Source organism: Myxine glutinosa, chromosome 13 (assembly GCF_964187855.1).
Source record: "Myxine glutinosa chromosome 13, kmMyxGlut1.1, whole genome shotgun sequence".
Classification (NCBI taxonomy): Eukaryota; Metazoa; Chordata; class Myxini; order Myxiniformes; family Myxinidae; genus Myxine; species Myxine glutinosa.
The window spans coordinates 34,548,344-34,564,028 of record NC_136273.1 but is presented as its reverse complement, the minus strand read 5'-3'; the positions used below and the strand labels follow the sequence as shown (position 1 = coordinate 34,564,028).

Sequence of the window (15,685 nt, the reverse complement as noted above, 5' to 3'; positions counted from 1 at the left end):
GCGTGCTTCCGGGTGAAGGGGAAATAAAATGATTATTGTGTAAAATTCATTCGATTCTCATTGAGCATTTTATTACTTCTGCCACCGCTGGCTGTCCATTTGTCTGCTTGTGGTTTAAACCAATTGGCTGGGTGAAGTTGGGTGCAATGTGATTGGCTCCTGGCAAGATTGAATAATGTATCATACAGGCTTATTAAAAGCCCATATTTCAAAAAGTATCCGACCTTTATTTTTCGTGCGTAAAAAAAAAGAAGCTAGGGAGGCCTTGATTGGTGCACGTATGTAGGCGATCCTAATGCGCACGCGTGAATTTTTTCCCACCTGCAGAAGCTGTCATTCGACGGCAGACCGCCGATGAGTGAGGACATGTAAGTGAGCGCCGTCGGATTTTCGTTTTTGACAAAATGACGGAAAAACTTGAACAACGCTACTGCATCAAATTTTGTGTTTTTTGGCCTCGGGGATGTTGGATGCTTCCATTGTGATGACTGCAACTTGGTTTCTGGGTCGTACCCATAAACCCAGGACTCATCGCCAGTGATCACTGTGTTGAGGAAGCTGGGATCGCTGTTCACAGTCTCCAGCATGTCCTGTGCGATCTCCAAACGGAGTTGCTTCTGCTCAATCGTTAGCAGCTTTGGTACGAACTTCGCTGAGATTCTCCTGAAGCCCAAATCCTCCTTCATAATGGAATGAACGGTGTTGAATCTTGCGGATCGTTTCCACTTGGGAATCGCCAAGCTTTACACAAAATTTGATGCAGTAGCGTTGTTCAAGTTTTTCCGTCATTTTGTCAAAAACGAAAATCCGACGGCGCTCACTTACATGTCCTCACTCATCGGCGGTCTGCCGTCGAATGACAGCTTCTGCAGGTGGGAAAAAATTCACGCGTGCGCATTAGGATCGCCTACATACGTGCACCAATCAATGCCTCCCTAGCTTCTTTTTTTACGCACGAAAAATAAAGGTCGGATACTTTTTGAACACACTACGTATGATTCCATATGTGGCAATCGGAACTCATGACCTAAATAACGATGTTGAAATCGAGAGTGAAATCAGGAAAAAATAAGGAATGAGCGTTTGTTTCTCACCCGATATAATTAAATAATAAGCTCCATGGGAGGTGAGGTAAAGTGGCTCCAAAATTAATTTTTTCCACTTTTAAATGTAATTGAAAAAAAATAAATGAACAAAAATAATGAAAAATAATATTCCAAAAAATGACCAGGGACACCAGTTATGATCTTTTTGGATTCAGATTCTGCATTTGTTGAAACTTTTCTTGCTCCCGTTAACATCATTGTCTGTTCTATTTTCATGCTCTTCTATGAGTCTCGATAATATCTTTTAAAAAATCTGTTTTTCTTTTATTCTACATATTTATCATGTTTAGTGGTGTTTATTAAAAAAAAAGTAGCACCACAAGTGCGAAACATCCCCGTTCATGCAATAACGACTGTTATTGATACGCCATACGGGTCCCATTGGAGTGTTTCTATGTATGTCCGCACACTATGTCTTCGTCTAATTATTTAAATAGAAACGTTTGAAAATCCAGAAAACCAATAACTTGAAGAACAAGCATTAGATACAACACAAAGACAAAGAGACGGTCAGAACAAGACTTTCGATCGCATGAGCAGGTCCAGAACATATATATATATATATATATATATATATATATATATATATATATATAAAAAAATATATATATATATATATAAAAAAAAAAAAATATATATATATACATACACACACACACACACACACACACACACACACACACACACACACACACACACACACACACACACACACTGTATGTACAGGGTGGTCCAAAATGATGTCCAACTTTTCAAACAGCTGTCATAATTTTACTTAGCTGGTGGGTGGTTCGTGTGCAGCCACCCGGCTGCTGGTTGCATCATTTTCAGTGGGTGCGTCTGCCACTGATGCAATGCCTCTCTACAACCAGTTATCTGGTACTCATTTTGCCGACCTCGGAAGGGATGTACAGGCTGAGTCAACCCCACCTGGCGTTAATTCAACGGGACTCGAACTCAGGGCCTTAGGATCCCAAGACCACCACCCTAACCATTAGGCCAACACCAGGTATTTTACATAGGTGACCCACATTTAAAGGACAAGGTTTGAAGTTTTTTTCCCTCGACGTTTCAACCATGTCGAACAATTTATATGTGCCTCAGTGGACGCTCATGTTAGAGACGTTACTTGCGATGAAGTCATGTGTTTCTACACAAAGACAGTTTTGTAACATCTTTCCAAAGGCAAAAATTCCACCATACAAAACTATCAAACGCATTGTTGAAAAGGATAGAGACACTGGAAGTGTGAAAGACCGAATTAAAGGATACGAGCCGAGAACGGCCCGTGCAGGGGCTGATCAGAGGATCTCACGAAACCGTCCGATCGGTAGTAGCGACGGGCGGTGTGTACAAAGGGCAGGGACTTAATCAACGCGAGCTGACGACTCGCGCTTAATGGGAATTCCTCGTTCGTGGGACACTGTCTCAAGCCCCAGTCCCCATCACGGATGGGGCTCAGCGGTTTACCCGAGCCTGACGGCGAAGGGCAAGGTGCACGCTGGCCCGTCCAGTGTAGCGCGCGTGCGGCCCCGGACATCGAAGGGCATTAAACGTTCATTAAACATTAAACGTTCATTAAAGGAGTACGAAACGAAAAACATTACGAAATTACCTTTACACCGTCATGTCAAACACTACCGTGAACACATACATCGTCACAACATCGTCACAATGAGAACATCGTCACAATGAACGTTATGCGAACGTGAATGTTATGCGGGAGTCCAAACCTGAAAATGCTGGAGACCAAAGCTGAAATTGGGAAAACTAAATAGCCTATTTTACTCCTGGAGATCCCAGGATTACCCACCCAAAATATCTTTGCGATCGGTTCAGCAGTTTTTACGGTACCTTCGAACAGACAGACGGACATTTGGTGAATTATAGTAAGATAGTGGTCGCAAAAAGAGAACACCCGACAAGATAGACGCTGTAAGAGAAGCTTTGCAGCCTTCACCGGAAAAGTCGACATGCTGACTTGCACTGCTGGTGGGAACGTCTCACATGATCATTGGCAAAATCACACACGACAATCTGAAACTGTATCCCTGCGCATTGTAAGAGGCGACTGAGGGTTGGCGTCAGGAAGGGCATCCAGCCATAAAAAGATTGCCTCAAACAGGGAACCATGATTGTCATGGGGCCCGCAAGGCTAACTCTCGCTCCAGCGGGGAAAAATGGCCTTAAAACGACGATTATGGCCTTGCAAACACCTTTATATGCAGATTTAACAGCCAAACAAAGGTAAGAACATGTAGGTCAAACGGGTGTAATGCAATTTTAGACACACACTTGGGTGGGTTTCACATCTCTTGCGATACAAAGTAGTGACGCATATATACTATAACATTTAATTACTTTACACTTGCTCTAAACACTCAATATGGGAATAACTACGCTATAATAAACATGTGATTAACACCTAGGAGCCATATCCATAACACTACCCCACATTCCTCCTTCAGCCTCTCACGAGGCTGTGCTCAAAAATGGTGAAATGCTGGACATGGCTGCATTTAACCAACACTACAACTCGCCACCCTCGTCTAACAATCCCGCATGTACAGTGCCTTCAGAAAGTATTCACACCCCTTGACCTTTTCACATTTTGTTGTGTTACATCCTGAATTTAAAATGGATTAATTGACATTTCTTGTCAATGATCTACACATAATACCCCATAATGTCAAAGTAGAATTTTCTTTTTTAGAATTTTTTACAAAATAATTTAAAATGAAAAGCTGAAATGTCTTGAGTCCCTTTCAATGTATTCAATCCCTTTGTTATGACACTGCATATTCAGCTCAGGTGCATCCAATTTCCTTTGATCATCCTTGAAATGTCTCAACAACTTGATTGGAGTCAACCTGTGGCCAATTTAATTCATTGGACATGATTTAGAAAGAAACACAGCTTTCTATACAAGGTCACACAGTTGACAGCACATGTCATAGAAGAAACTCTACCATGAAGTCCAAGGAACTGTCCTTAGAACTCTGAAATAGAATTGTGAGGAAGCGTAGATGTGGTGAAGGGTATAAAACAATTTATAGAGTGTTGAAAGTTCCCAAGAGTACAGTGAGCTCCACCTTTGGGAAATGGAAAGAATATGGAACTTCCCAGACTCGTCCTAGAGCTGGCTGTCCGACCAAACTGAGCAACCGGTCAGGAAGGACCTTTGTCAGGGAGGCGACCAAGACCCAATGACCAATTTGACAGAACTACAGAGTTCCTTGGCTGATGGAATCCACTCTTGAGAAAAAGGCACATGACAGCACGCCTGGAGTTTGCAAAAAGGTACGTGAAAGAGCATGAGACAAAATATCTTATGATAAAACGAAAATTTTACTCTTTGACCTGAATGCGCTATGTCTGGCAGAAACTGAGCACAGCTCATCACCCATCTAACACAATCCCTACTGTGAAGCATGGTGGTGGCAGCATCATGCTATGGGGATGTTTTTCAGTGGCAGGGACAGGGAGACTTGTAAGGATAGAGGGAACAATGAATGGAGCCAATACACATCCAAATTGATGGATCTTGAGCAAATCTGCAAGGAAGAATGGGAGAAACTACCTAAATCCAGATGCACAAAGCTGATAGACATACCCAAGAAGACGTGAAGCTTTAATCACTGCCAAAGGCACTCCAGTTATGGCGGTGGATTCCGTGCGAATTTGCCTGGCTCCATTTCATCCTCAAATTTACCTTCCAGTACTATACTTTTCTGTAACACTTACAGGGGCAAAAAGGTGCGTTCAACCTGCGACACTTCTTTTCCAACCGTCGGGATCTAAATAAAACCCATTGGGAGCATTTAAAAGCCCCGGTATGCTTATAGGCTGTGATTCTAGGCCTCTGTGGCCAGGTACTGCCCTGGCTAGACTGGCTACCATTTTGTTTTCTGGTTCCCGCATACACGCCCCATCCTCCTTCATTTGCTGCTGCTCACACAAACGGTGTCAATTCTCCTTCCTCCCCTCCCCCAGCCTGTCTATCAGCTCAGTTTCCTGTTGTCCAGCTTGTCACCACGAGCCTTTATATCAGGACCCAGCCTAGCCTTTATTTCATCCTGACGAGCCATATTCTAGGTAAACATGGCCATCAATCTGTCCATGTCGAGCTGTGCCGGCAATGCCGGCCTGCTGCCTTGTGGCATTGGTTCGTTTGGGGGCACCAGGTTAGCTGTTGGGGAATCAAAATGGCTTTCGGGTGGTCTGGATAACCCGGCCGCCCCCTCCAGATGTCCTTGCTCGGCAATGTCTTCTTGAGTTGCGGTAGTGGCTATCCAGTGCATGCCCTCCTGGTGCTGGATCCTACAAAATTTTGGGCTTACTGCACATTCTGAATTTTTGCTTTGAGGCACAAACTCTCTCACCTCAGGTCTAATCCCACACTCCAGACACCAATTTTACGGTGCACCGGTTACCCTGTCTAAACTTGGCGGGTAACGTAGCGACCAGGTCTATGCCCCACCGAAGAGATTCCCGGCCAGGTCCTTGTGCACAATGTCACGTTACTGTGCCGAATGGAATCTATGTGCTGAGCGATGAAGTGGCGAGGCAAACACGGGACAGATCTTATTATTGTCTGTCCAAGCAACCAGCGTCCCTTGTTGCTGGACTCTTAGTGCTTCGTGACTGTACCTGTCTCTATCTCAATCAGATTTCCCCAGAGCTGCCAGATTAAACCATTGTGAGCAAGGAGGATGAGTCGAGGCCAAGTCAAGTTCAACAATCGTATCGTGATGCAAAAGAAAGCACATATTCACAGACAGTGACCGCAATGATAATAAAACTATACCTCAATCTTACCCACTATCGAATACATGCACCAAGGAACAAATCATCGACGGTAACAAGTCCTTAATTTTCTATACTTTAAGACCTCAGGCACAGGTGCCTACAGACTGGGGATTCGCAACAAAGACAGACAGCATAAAACAGCAGATTTATAATAACAACAGAAACAACAACAAGAAAAATTTATGTCCTTCCATTGTCATTTCTGGAAGTTGATTTGACAAGGTAAACCATACACATACATAGAATGGTAACATGTAAAATTGGTGATCAGACCACAGAGAGGTGTAAATCACAGCTCATTTTTTGTCACTGCATGGTGAAAGGTCTTCAGTGTCTTGGACAATAACATGCGATAGCTGAGGTGAACTGAACTTCGGTTTCTGTGTGACACCTGTGATATATGACAAACTTTTGTATGGTATTGGAAAATTTTTGGTCTTTATCATGCGTGATCGTGATGAAGATAATATAGTCCAGAGCACAGTACAACAAAGATACTTAAATTTTCTGATTGTAAAAAAGAGGTCTGTCATTTCTGATACCTTTTATGGTCAATGTTTTAGAGTTAGGGTTAGTTCACAAGCTGCCATACATGCCACAAGCCCCTTATCTACCCGGTGCCAATATACCTGGAAAGGCAGTCACAACTTGTCCGATAGACTCCTGGTACACACCTCCCTGCAGTAGCACATGTATGGTTTCCATCACACATGTTCTGTATGCTGTCCGTCCTGCAGTAACACAGCAACAACCTTTTGAATATGGCCATGTTTGTTACCTTCCATAATGCCAACTATTGATAACTATTCATCAATTCTTACAACAATGAGGAACGCAGACATAATGCCTAAAGTCATTCTGAAGTATTCGGGAACAAGGATGCAAGTCCTCATCGAGAACACAGTCCCAGCCAACCGCACCATAAAAAGGGACTTGCAGATTTTACATTTAAATAACTAAATATATAAATAAATAAATAAATTTATCAATAAATAAAAAAATAGAATAAATAAAGGTTGTACAAAGGTAAAAGGTGTAGTGAAATCGTATCCGTACTGAACCCGGGTGGGGATGCTCGCTGCTCGCTGTCATTGTTGTCCCCGCTAGGGGCGTGACTATAAGACCCGTTGCTGTGTCAGTGCTCCGAGACTTCTCCCTTGTGACATGTTACATCGGTAGCCTCGTTAATGGTACGCCTTTATAGAATATCTAGCTTGCTTGCATTGACTGATATGAATGGCTTTATGAGATGTCGCATCGTATGCTTATTGTGTATTTCTACTTACAGGAATGATGTGATGATCTAAATGCAATTAAACCAAACCGTTGGACTAAAGTTGTGTGGACCTGAATGGTTTTCCACTACACTTAATTGCATTTAAGATCTGCTGACATGGCTGGCAACAAGACGTTGACGGTGTCCATTTTCAGCGCCGACCCACAAGCCACGGACGGAGGCTTGCAACTCAAGCACTGGCTCCGACAACTGGAGCATCTCTTTGATGAGCCTGAGACCGCTCCGACGCCTGCCGCGAAGCTGGCGATATTACACTCAAAAATCGACTACCGGGTCTACCACGCGGTCGCTCAATGCACGACGTATGATCTTACCATCGCGGAGCTCAAGCGGCTTTACATAAAAGAAAAAAGCCCTGTGTATGCGCGTTATTTGCTGCAGACGCGACGGCAGCAGCCCAACGAGCCTATGGATCATTACGCCCAGGAGCTCCGGCAGCTCATGCTGGACAGCGTCAAGGAGCCACGGACTCCCGAGCAGGCTAAGGATGATCGACTTTTAGATGCCTTCATAGCAGGGGTCTCCTCCCAGGAACTACGTCTCAAACTCTTGGAGAAGACCGACCTGACCTTCGCTACGGCGGTTGAGCAAGCGACGGTGTATACCGAAGCGCGGATGCAATCGAACGCCTATGATCGCACGCGCCTTTTGGCGGGCACCTCACTACACGCCCGGCCGGAGAGTACCACTGACGAGGACGTGGATCCGCCTGCTGAACTCCGGGATGCTCCGGAGGATGACCCTACCCTGACAGCTGCCGTTACGACCAGCAGACCCAAGGCCTTGCGCGGGGCCGCATGTTTTTTTTGTGGAGGGCCTCGTCATGCCCGAGTCGTGTGTCCGGCACGTGACGCTATTTGCCATTTGTGCTCGCTAAAGGGACATTACGCGAAAGTGTGCAAGAAAACGGCACGCGGCTCGCGGCCCTTCGACTCGCGCAGCCGCGGCCGCGCGGGCGCAGCAACCTTGAACGGGCTCGTAGCAGAACCCACGAGCCCAGCGCCTTACCCGACTTCGAAGGGGAGGGCCGCTCTCTGCGGCCCGCTGGGCGCTCAGACGACCTTGATTGGCGCCACCGGACAGCCACCACCGTCTCATTCTCCATCGGGGACAAAGGCCGCGTCCTTGGCCAAACCACGGGCCACACTTCACCAAGCCCCTCGTACTCCTCGAGTCGCCCACGAGCTAACGGCGGCCCCCGCCCCGTCAAAAGAGTTAAGGCAACTTTCGAATACTACGGAAGCCTTTTGTCAAAGCGACCAAAAATGTAAAAAGGCAATTTCGAATACTACGGAAGCCTCTTGTCAAAGCGACCAAAAATGTAAAAAGGCGATTTCGGATACTACGGAAGCCTTTATCTGCCAGGAGTGTCAAAAGGCAATGTCAAATACTACGGAGGCCTTTTCTCGTCGGATTTTGAATCGCGAAACACCGGAATGCTGGGGAAAGCCCTCTGATGACGATAATGGGATCCCCATGGCCAACACAGCCTCCGGCCACGCTCGCAAAACTGCTGCTGGTGTAGGATCCACCCGCGAGGCTGGACCGACCCATTCGGGGGGCTCAGTCCCGCTCCCAGCTGCCTCGTCTGGCCTGGCTCAAGCCCTTATTCCCCTTATGGTTGAGGGCCATTGTGTTCAGGCCTTGGTGGATACCGGATCTACGGATAGTTTTATCGACCAACGACTTGTGCTCAGGCATGGATGGCGGATCGGGCGGTCTACGAGACGGATCTTCATGGCTTCCCAGGGACTGCGGCTCAGCACGAAAGGGGAATGCCGATTGAAACTCGTGCTAAAGGGACGGGTTTTCCCTGATGTACACCTTATGGTTTTACCCGCATTATGTGCTGATATTCTGCTAGGACACGATTTTCTTAAGCTGCATGGACGTCTGGTAATGGAGTTCGGTGGGCCTGACACTCTTGTTGTGGGGCCGGACGACGCGCTAACGGTGTGCGCCCTAGCGCAAATGGACGTCCGGCCGCTTTCGCTGTTCCCCAATCTAACCTCCGACTGTACCCCCGTCGCGGTAAAATCGCGACGCTACTCTCGCGCGGACATGCAATTCATTGCGGACGAAACGGCTCAGCTCTTGAAGGACGGCATCATAGAACCTAGCAGGTCGCCGTGGCGCGCTCAGGTCTTAGTGGTGCGCAGCGAGGCCCATCGCAAACGCATGGTAATCGACTATTCCCAAACGATTAACCGCTTTACACAGCTGGATGCCTACCCCCTTCCGGGGATGGACGCGCTAGTGCAACAGGTATCCCAGTATTCGGTCTATAGTACTCTCGATCTCCGTAGTGCGTACCACCAGATCCCTATCTCTAGAGCGGATCGTATCTATACCGCTTTCGAGTCGGGGCAGCGGTTGTACCAATTTACACGATTGCCCTTTGGGGTGACGAACGGGGTCGCTTGTTTCCAGAGGGCCATGGATGACCTCGTTGCGCGGGAGCACTTAACCGATGTTTTCGTCTACCTCGATAACCTTACGGTTTGTGGATATGACCAAGGGCACCATGACGCTAATCTGAAGCGCTTCCTTGAGGTCGCGCAACGGTATCACTTAACTATGAACGAGGATAAGTGCCGATACTCCCTACGCACCATAGATCTTCTGGGGTACACCGTGACCCATGGCTCTGTCTCTCCGGATAAGGAACGTCTGCGACCTTTGCTCGACATGGCCCCTCCCTGCGATCGGGCGTCCCTGAAACGCGCCCTTGGGCTGTTCGCCCATTACTCCAAATGGGTGCAAAATTTCTCCGCGAAACTTCGCCCCCTTGTGGCCTGCGACGCTTTTCCCCTGTGTTCGGCCGCATTGACGGCCTTTGTAGGTCTTAAGACCGACATCGCCCGAGCCGCCGTAGCGACCATCGACGAGAGCGGCTCGTTCGTCCTCGAAAGTGACGCCTCGGATCAGGCCATCGCGGCGACCCTCTCCCAAGGGGGACGTCCCGTGGCTTTCTTTTCACGGACTCTTACCTCCGCTGAGCGGAGGCACTCGTCCGTTGAAAAGGAGGCGTATGCGATCGTCGAGTCTATTCGGCGATGGCGCCCGTACCTACTCGGGCGGAGCTTCCAAATCATCACGGACCAGCAAAGCGTTGCGTTCATGTACGACACCTTACACGCCCAGCGCATTAAGAACGAGAAAATCACTCGCTGGCGTATCGAACTCGCCGACTTCTGTTACACCATCAAATATCGCCCAGGGAAGGATAACCAGGCCGCCGATGCCTTATCACGCCCGACTACATGTGCTGGTATCACCTCGTTGGAGGGCCTACGGGTGCTGCATGCTACTGCGGGCCATCCCGGCGTAACGCGTTTCGCTCATTTCGTGCGGAGTGGGAATCTCCCTTACTCGATTGACGATATCCGCCGTATCTGTCGCGACTGCGCTATCTGCGCGGAAATCAAACCGCGTTTCTATAACCCCCCTATGGGGACTCTGGTGAAGGCTACACGCCCATGGGAACGCTTGGCGATGGATTTCAAGGGCCCTTTGCCGGTGTCGAGCGGCTCTCGCTATCTGCTCACTATCGTTGATGAGTACTCACGATTCCCCTTTGCTTATATGTGCGCGGACATGACTGCTGCCACGGTGATGCGATGCTTACAGAACTTGTTCTCAATGTTCGGTTACCCGGCCTATGTCCATACCGACCGGGGTGCAGTCTTCTTGTCTCAGGAGGTGCGCGGCTATCTGCTCCAAAACAACATTGCGTCTAGTTACACCACGCCGTACAGACCCCAGGCTAATGGGCAGATCGAACGCTTCAACGGGATTATCTGGAGGGCCGTCATGCTCCATCTCCGGACCCACGGCCGGGGCCTCGATAAATGGGCTTGGTCGCTACCTGCGGCGTTGAACTCAATCCGGACACTCCTGAGTACGGCAACTAACCAAACTCCCCACGAGCGACTTTTCCACCACCCCAGGAGCTCGGGGTGTATACGGTCTTTGCCCAGTTGGCTCGCTGGGCCCGGGCCGGCCTACCTTAAACGGGCGGTTCGCGCGAGCAAGTACGACCCCCTTGTGGACAAAGTGCAGATTCTCCAGGCTAATCCTGAGCATGCTCGTGTGATGACGTCTGATGGTCGTGAGACTACTGTCTCCGTTCGTCATCTTGCCCCTTGCGGGGTCGACGACCTTAGTAGGGAATCGGACGAACCGGTCGAACCCATCTATGAGACTATGGCCTCTCCCGACGCTCCCATCGCCGACAGTCCACCGACCCTCCCCCCGTCGAGACTGCCCGGGTCCGACGACTTGGCGTTACCCCCTTCATCACCCGACCCTGTTGACGCCTCTGACACCGGGGATACAGGGTTACGAGACGCCGTACCCGGGGAATTTCGAACGCGTGCTGGCAGAGAAATTCGCCGCCCGGCCCGATACGGTTGGGCCGACTGATACTCCGCGCCCTATTCATGCTGACGCTCACTCGCTTTTAGCCACGCGGCCGTATAATTCTGACGGGGGGGGGGGGGGGGTGAATGTAGTGAAATCGTATCCGTACTGAACCCGGGTGGGGATGCTCGCTGCTCGCTGTCATTGTTGTCCCCGCTAGGGGCGTGACTATAAGACCCGTTGCTGTGTCAGTGCTCCGAGACTTCTCCCTTGTGACATGTTACATCGGTAGCCTCGTTAATGGTACGCCTTTATAGAATATCTAGCTTGCTTGCATTGACTGATATGAATGGCTTTATGAGATGTCGCATCGTATGCTTATTGTGTATTTCTACTTACAGGAATGATGTGATGATCTAAGTGCAATTAAACCAAACCGTTGGACTAAAGTTGTGTGGACCTGAATGGTTTTCCACAACAAAAGGTATGCAAAGAAATAATTCAAGGTGATATATCTGCAGCAGTGATGGGCTGTAGTTGATTATGGAGAAGATGGAGGTGATGTGGGTTGGGCAGCAGAGAAAATCAATGAAAATCAGGTTAGAGGGAAGGAGATCAGACAGGGAAATGGGTTTGAGTATCTGGGGGGAACAGTGACTAGAGATGGTAAGTCGGAGGCAGAGGTGCGGAAGAGGCTTCTGGTGGGTGTGAATGTCTGGAGGAGGGTGGAGGAAGTAATGGCAGATGGAAAGATATCAAGAAAATTGAAGGGGAAAGTTATGGTGACTTGTGTGATGCCAGGCTACATTTATGGTCTCGAAACAGGGGCACTGACAGGCAACAACAGCGTTTCCAGGCCTGCAAGGGTCAGGAGGATTGTGAGAGTAAAGAGGGTGGGTAGAAGGAGAATGGATGAACTGAGGGAGGAGATTGGTGTGAAGATGAGCTTGACGGGGAGATTGGTTAAAAGCCGGATGAAGTGGGTTGGACACTTGGTGCAGATAGAGGAAAAGAGTATGGCAAAGAGAGTTGGATAGGTTGAGGGAACAAGGCACTGTAGAAGGAAATGAGGTGGACTGTGGTTGAGATGAGTAGATTGTGTGAAGAGGGATATCAGTAAGGTGGGTCGTGGGTGGATGGAGAGTGAAGAGAGATGGCTGAGGACAGGGGGAAATGGAGGAGTATCGTGATTGAGGCAGGGCAGAAGTTGGTACCGTTGGACCTCATCCCTTATAAAGGGAAGAGGAGAAGTAGAATTATCCAGACCAGTTCCATTGAACATCATGCAAAAGCATCAGTATGCATGGATTTGTGAAAACAAGATCAAATCCACTCTTGCAGAAAAATAAATTTCAAACCACAATCCCATGTTGGCATGACATGTGAGGGCTGCCCCCAAAGCAAATGGCTCCTTTTCATTGACGAATGAATCGAAATATTGAAAGAAACAGAATGGAAACAAAGTGGTCAAAATGCTGAGAACACAAAAAAGGAAGCTCAAAAAGGACTTGCAATTACATGTCTTTGATGAATACAGTTATTAGCCTGATGTTGGCTTAGCGGTTAGGGTGCCGGCTTGGGATCCTAGGATCCTGGGTTTGAATCCCGGTTGATCGCTGAATTAACGCCAGGGGGGTTGACTCAGCCTGTCATCCTTCCGAGGTCGGCAAATTGAGTACCAGTTCACTGTAATTCCCTGTGTGTCGCAAGGGGCGACTAACAGCGTTGGTGGCAGGAAGGGCATCCGGCCATAAAACATTGCTTCAAAAAGGGGACTACGGTGCCCGAAAAAGGCCAACCCCTGTTCTGTGGGGGGAAATGGCCTCTAAAGGTGGTTCAATGAATACAGGTATGAGAGCCATCCCCTGAGCTGTGTGTGGAGAGCAGTGAAGCCTTACTCGCATTGCTTCCCTGTCATGTTCATTGGACAAACGCACGAGGCCAGAACTCCGCTGTTGACGATGCATGTCCCTCCATTGTAGCAGTGATTTGTGAGGCACACCCAGTCATCCTGATGACTACATTGGGGCAGCTTGGGTCTCTTCCTCTGTAACCAGCGCTCTGCTTGCGGCCGAGGCCAGCGCAGCTTGGAGTCCTCAAAGAGTGGCACAGCAAGGCCGGACACGTGGATATTCCTCACACAAGCATCCTGCAGACAGCAGCTATTTATTCGTTTACACTTCCTGTAAATGTGTTAGCACTCTTATAAGAGCTTAGATCTTAATTTAAAAGTAATATCTACGTGTTAATATATTTAGCAATTAAGACCGCAGACCTGGAAGTCTATCTGGCGAGTGCATGTCGGATTGGGATTCAGCTATTAATTCCTTATTCTGGTTGCAACGACCGTTAAAGAAGGCATGGCTCTGGTCCTAATTCAGTGCTGCAATAGAATAGGGCAGAAATATTGCATGTGGCAACCCTACCAGTGCACAATGGCCCAGTACTTTTGAAAGGTACTCCAGGATCTTTAACATTATTTTTTATTTGTGAATGCGAGCAAATACAGCGGTTTACGATTTGATGTCCCCTCCTTAAGATGGTGTACAATCATTAAGGTATAAAACTGAAACAAACCATAAAACTAGAAAAATCATTTAGGTATAAAACTGAAACAAACCATAAAACTAGAAAAATCATTAAGGTATAAAACTGAAACTAACCATAAAACTAGAAAGCATGTGAAAATGCAAAGTCCATCCGCGTCCGTTTGTATTTACACGTCTTCTTCTTCTTCCATATGTTCAAAATAACGAAAACAGTTTTTTTTTTAATACAAATTGAAAATTTATTATTTTGTGCAGCCTTGACCTTTGAGCTTTCGATCTAAAAAAAACAAAAAAACAGCTTCTAGCTTTTGATTGGTAAACTAATTGTGTGACCCATCATGCAAATTCTTAAAATTTCAATTCAATAGGGCAAAAATTGACGATTTTATGCAACCGTGACCTTTGACCTTTTGATCAAAAAAAAGCAATTGGCTCCGACCTTTTGATTAGTGAACCGATTCAGTGACCCGATATGCAAATTCCTGAAATTGTAGGTCAATCGGGTAAAAATTGGTGATTTTACGCAACTTTGACCTTTGGCTCTAAAAAAAAAACAATCGGCTTGTTGCTTTTGATTGGTGAACCAACTCAGTGACCCAATGTGCAAATTCTTAAAATTTCCGGTCAATCGGATGAAAATTAACGATTTTATGTGACGGTGACTTTTGACCTTTTGACCAAATTCTTAATTTGCCTTCTCCATATTCTCATAATAAAGCTTTGTTGAAAATTGATGACAAAACTAAAATGGTAAATTTAAATTTCAGGTCAATTGGATGAAAGTTGATGATTTTATGTGATGCTGACCTTTGACCTTTTGACAGAATTATTACAGACTTGGCATTTAATATGGAATATTTTTTTTGTGGGGGTGAACTTACTTTTCAAGATGTCTTAGAACCAAAAGTTCATTGGAATTATGTTGAAATTATTCTAGATTTTGTTAATGTGACCTTTAAAAGAAACAAAAACCACATTTGACATTTCGAAGCAAATAAATTGATCCTTGAAAGTGATGTAAACTGATATCGAACTCAATTCATGGACAGTACTGTGTTAAACTTCTGTACGTTTTCCAGAAGTATCTCTATTTTGCACATTAGCCAAATTCTTTTTTAACAAAAACAAAAGTTAAATTACGACTGGGATTACGGACAGTAAAATTACAGTTCAGTACTTCGTGTAACCCCCACGAGCATTCAGGAGAGCACGTACACGTTGAGGCATGCTGTTCACGAGATTTGCCAAGGTTTGGACAGGAATCGCTTGCCATGCAGTGACAATAGCCTGCTGCAATTCACGCACAGAGGTCGGCTGCTGGTCCAAGTGGTCGATTTGACGCGTTAATTCTGCCCACAAGTTCTCTATCGGATTCATATCCGGGGACATGGCAGGCCACTCCATATGCTCTACACCACGGTCAGCAAGAAAGTGTTGGATCATGCGAGCAGGATGAGGCCGTGCATTGTCATCTTGGAAGATAAAGTTTCCTCGAAAGGCTGCACGAGCAAATGGAAGCAATGTTTCTTCCAGAATGGCCCTGTACTTGAACTGGTTCAGGT

The 15,685-nt window shown here is 47.0% G+C and overlaps 1 protein-coding gene across 1 annotated transcript in view; it reads right to left on the bottom strand.

Moving 5' to 3' along the window:
• LOC137438333 (protein crumbs homolog 1) overlaps positions 1 to 15,685 on the bottom strand; it is a 93,766-nt gene that overhangs the window by 49,267 nt on the left and 28,814 nt on the right. Inside the window, exons 8-9 of the mRNA XM_078767308.1 lie at positions 13,473 to 13,723; positions 6,545 to 6,646 (exon numbers count right to left, since the gene is read on the bottom strand). Coding sequence (XP_078623434.1) covers positions 6,545 to 6,646; positions 13,473 to 13,723 — 353 coding nt within the window. The remainder of the gene's footprint in view (positions 1 to 6,544; positions 6,647 to 13,472; positions 13,724 to 15,685) is intronic.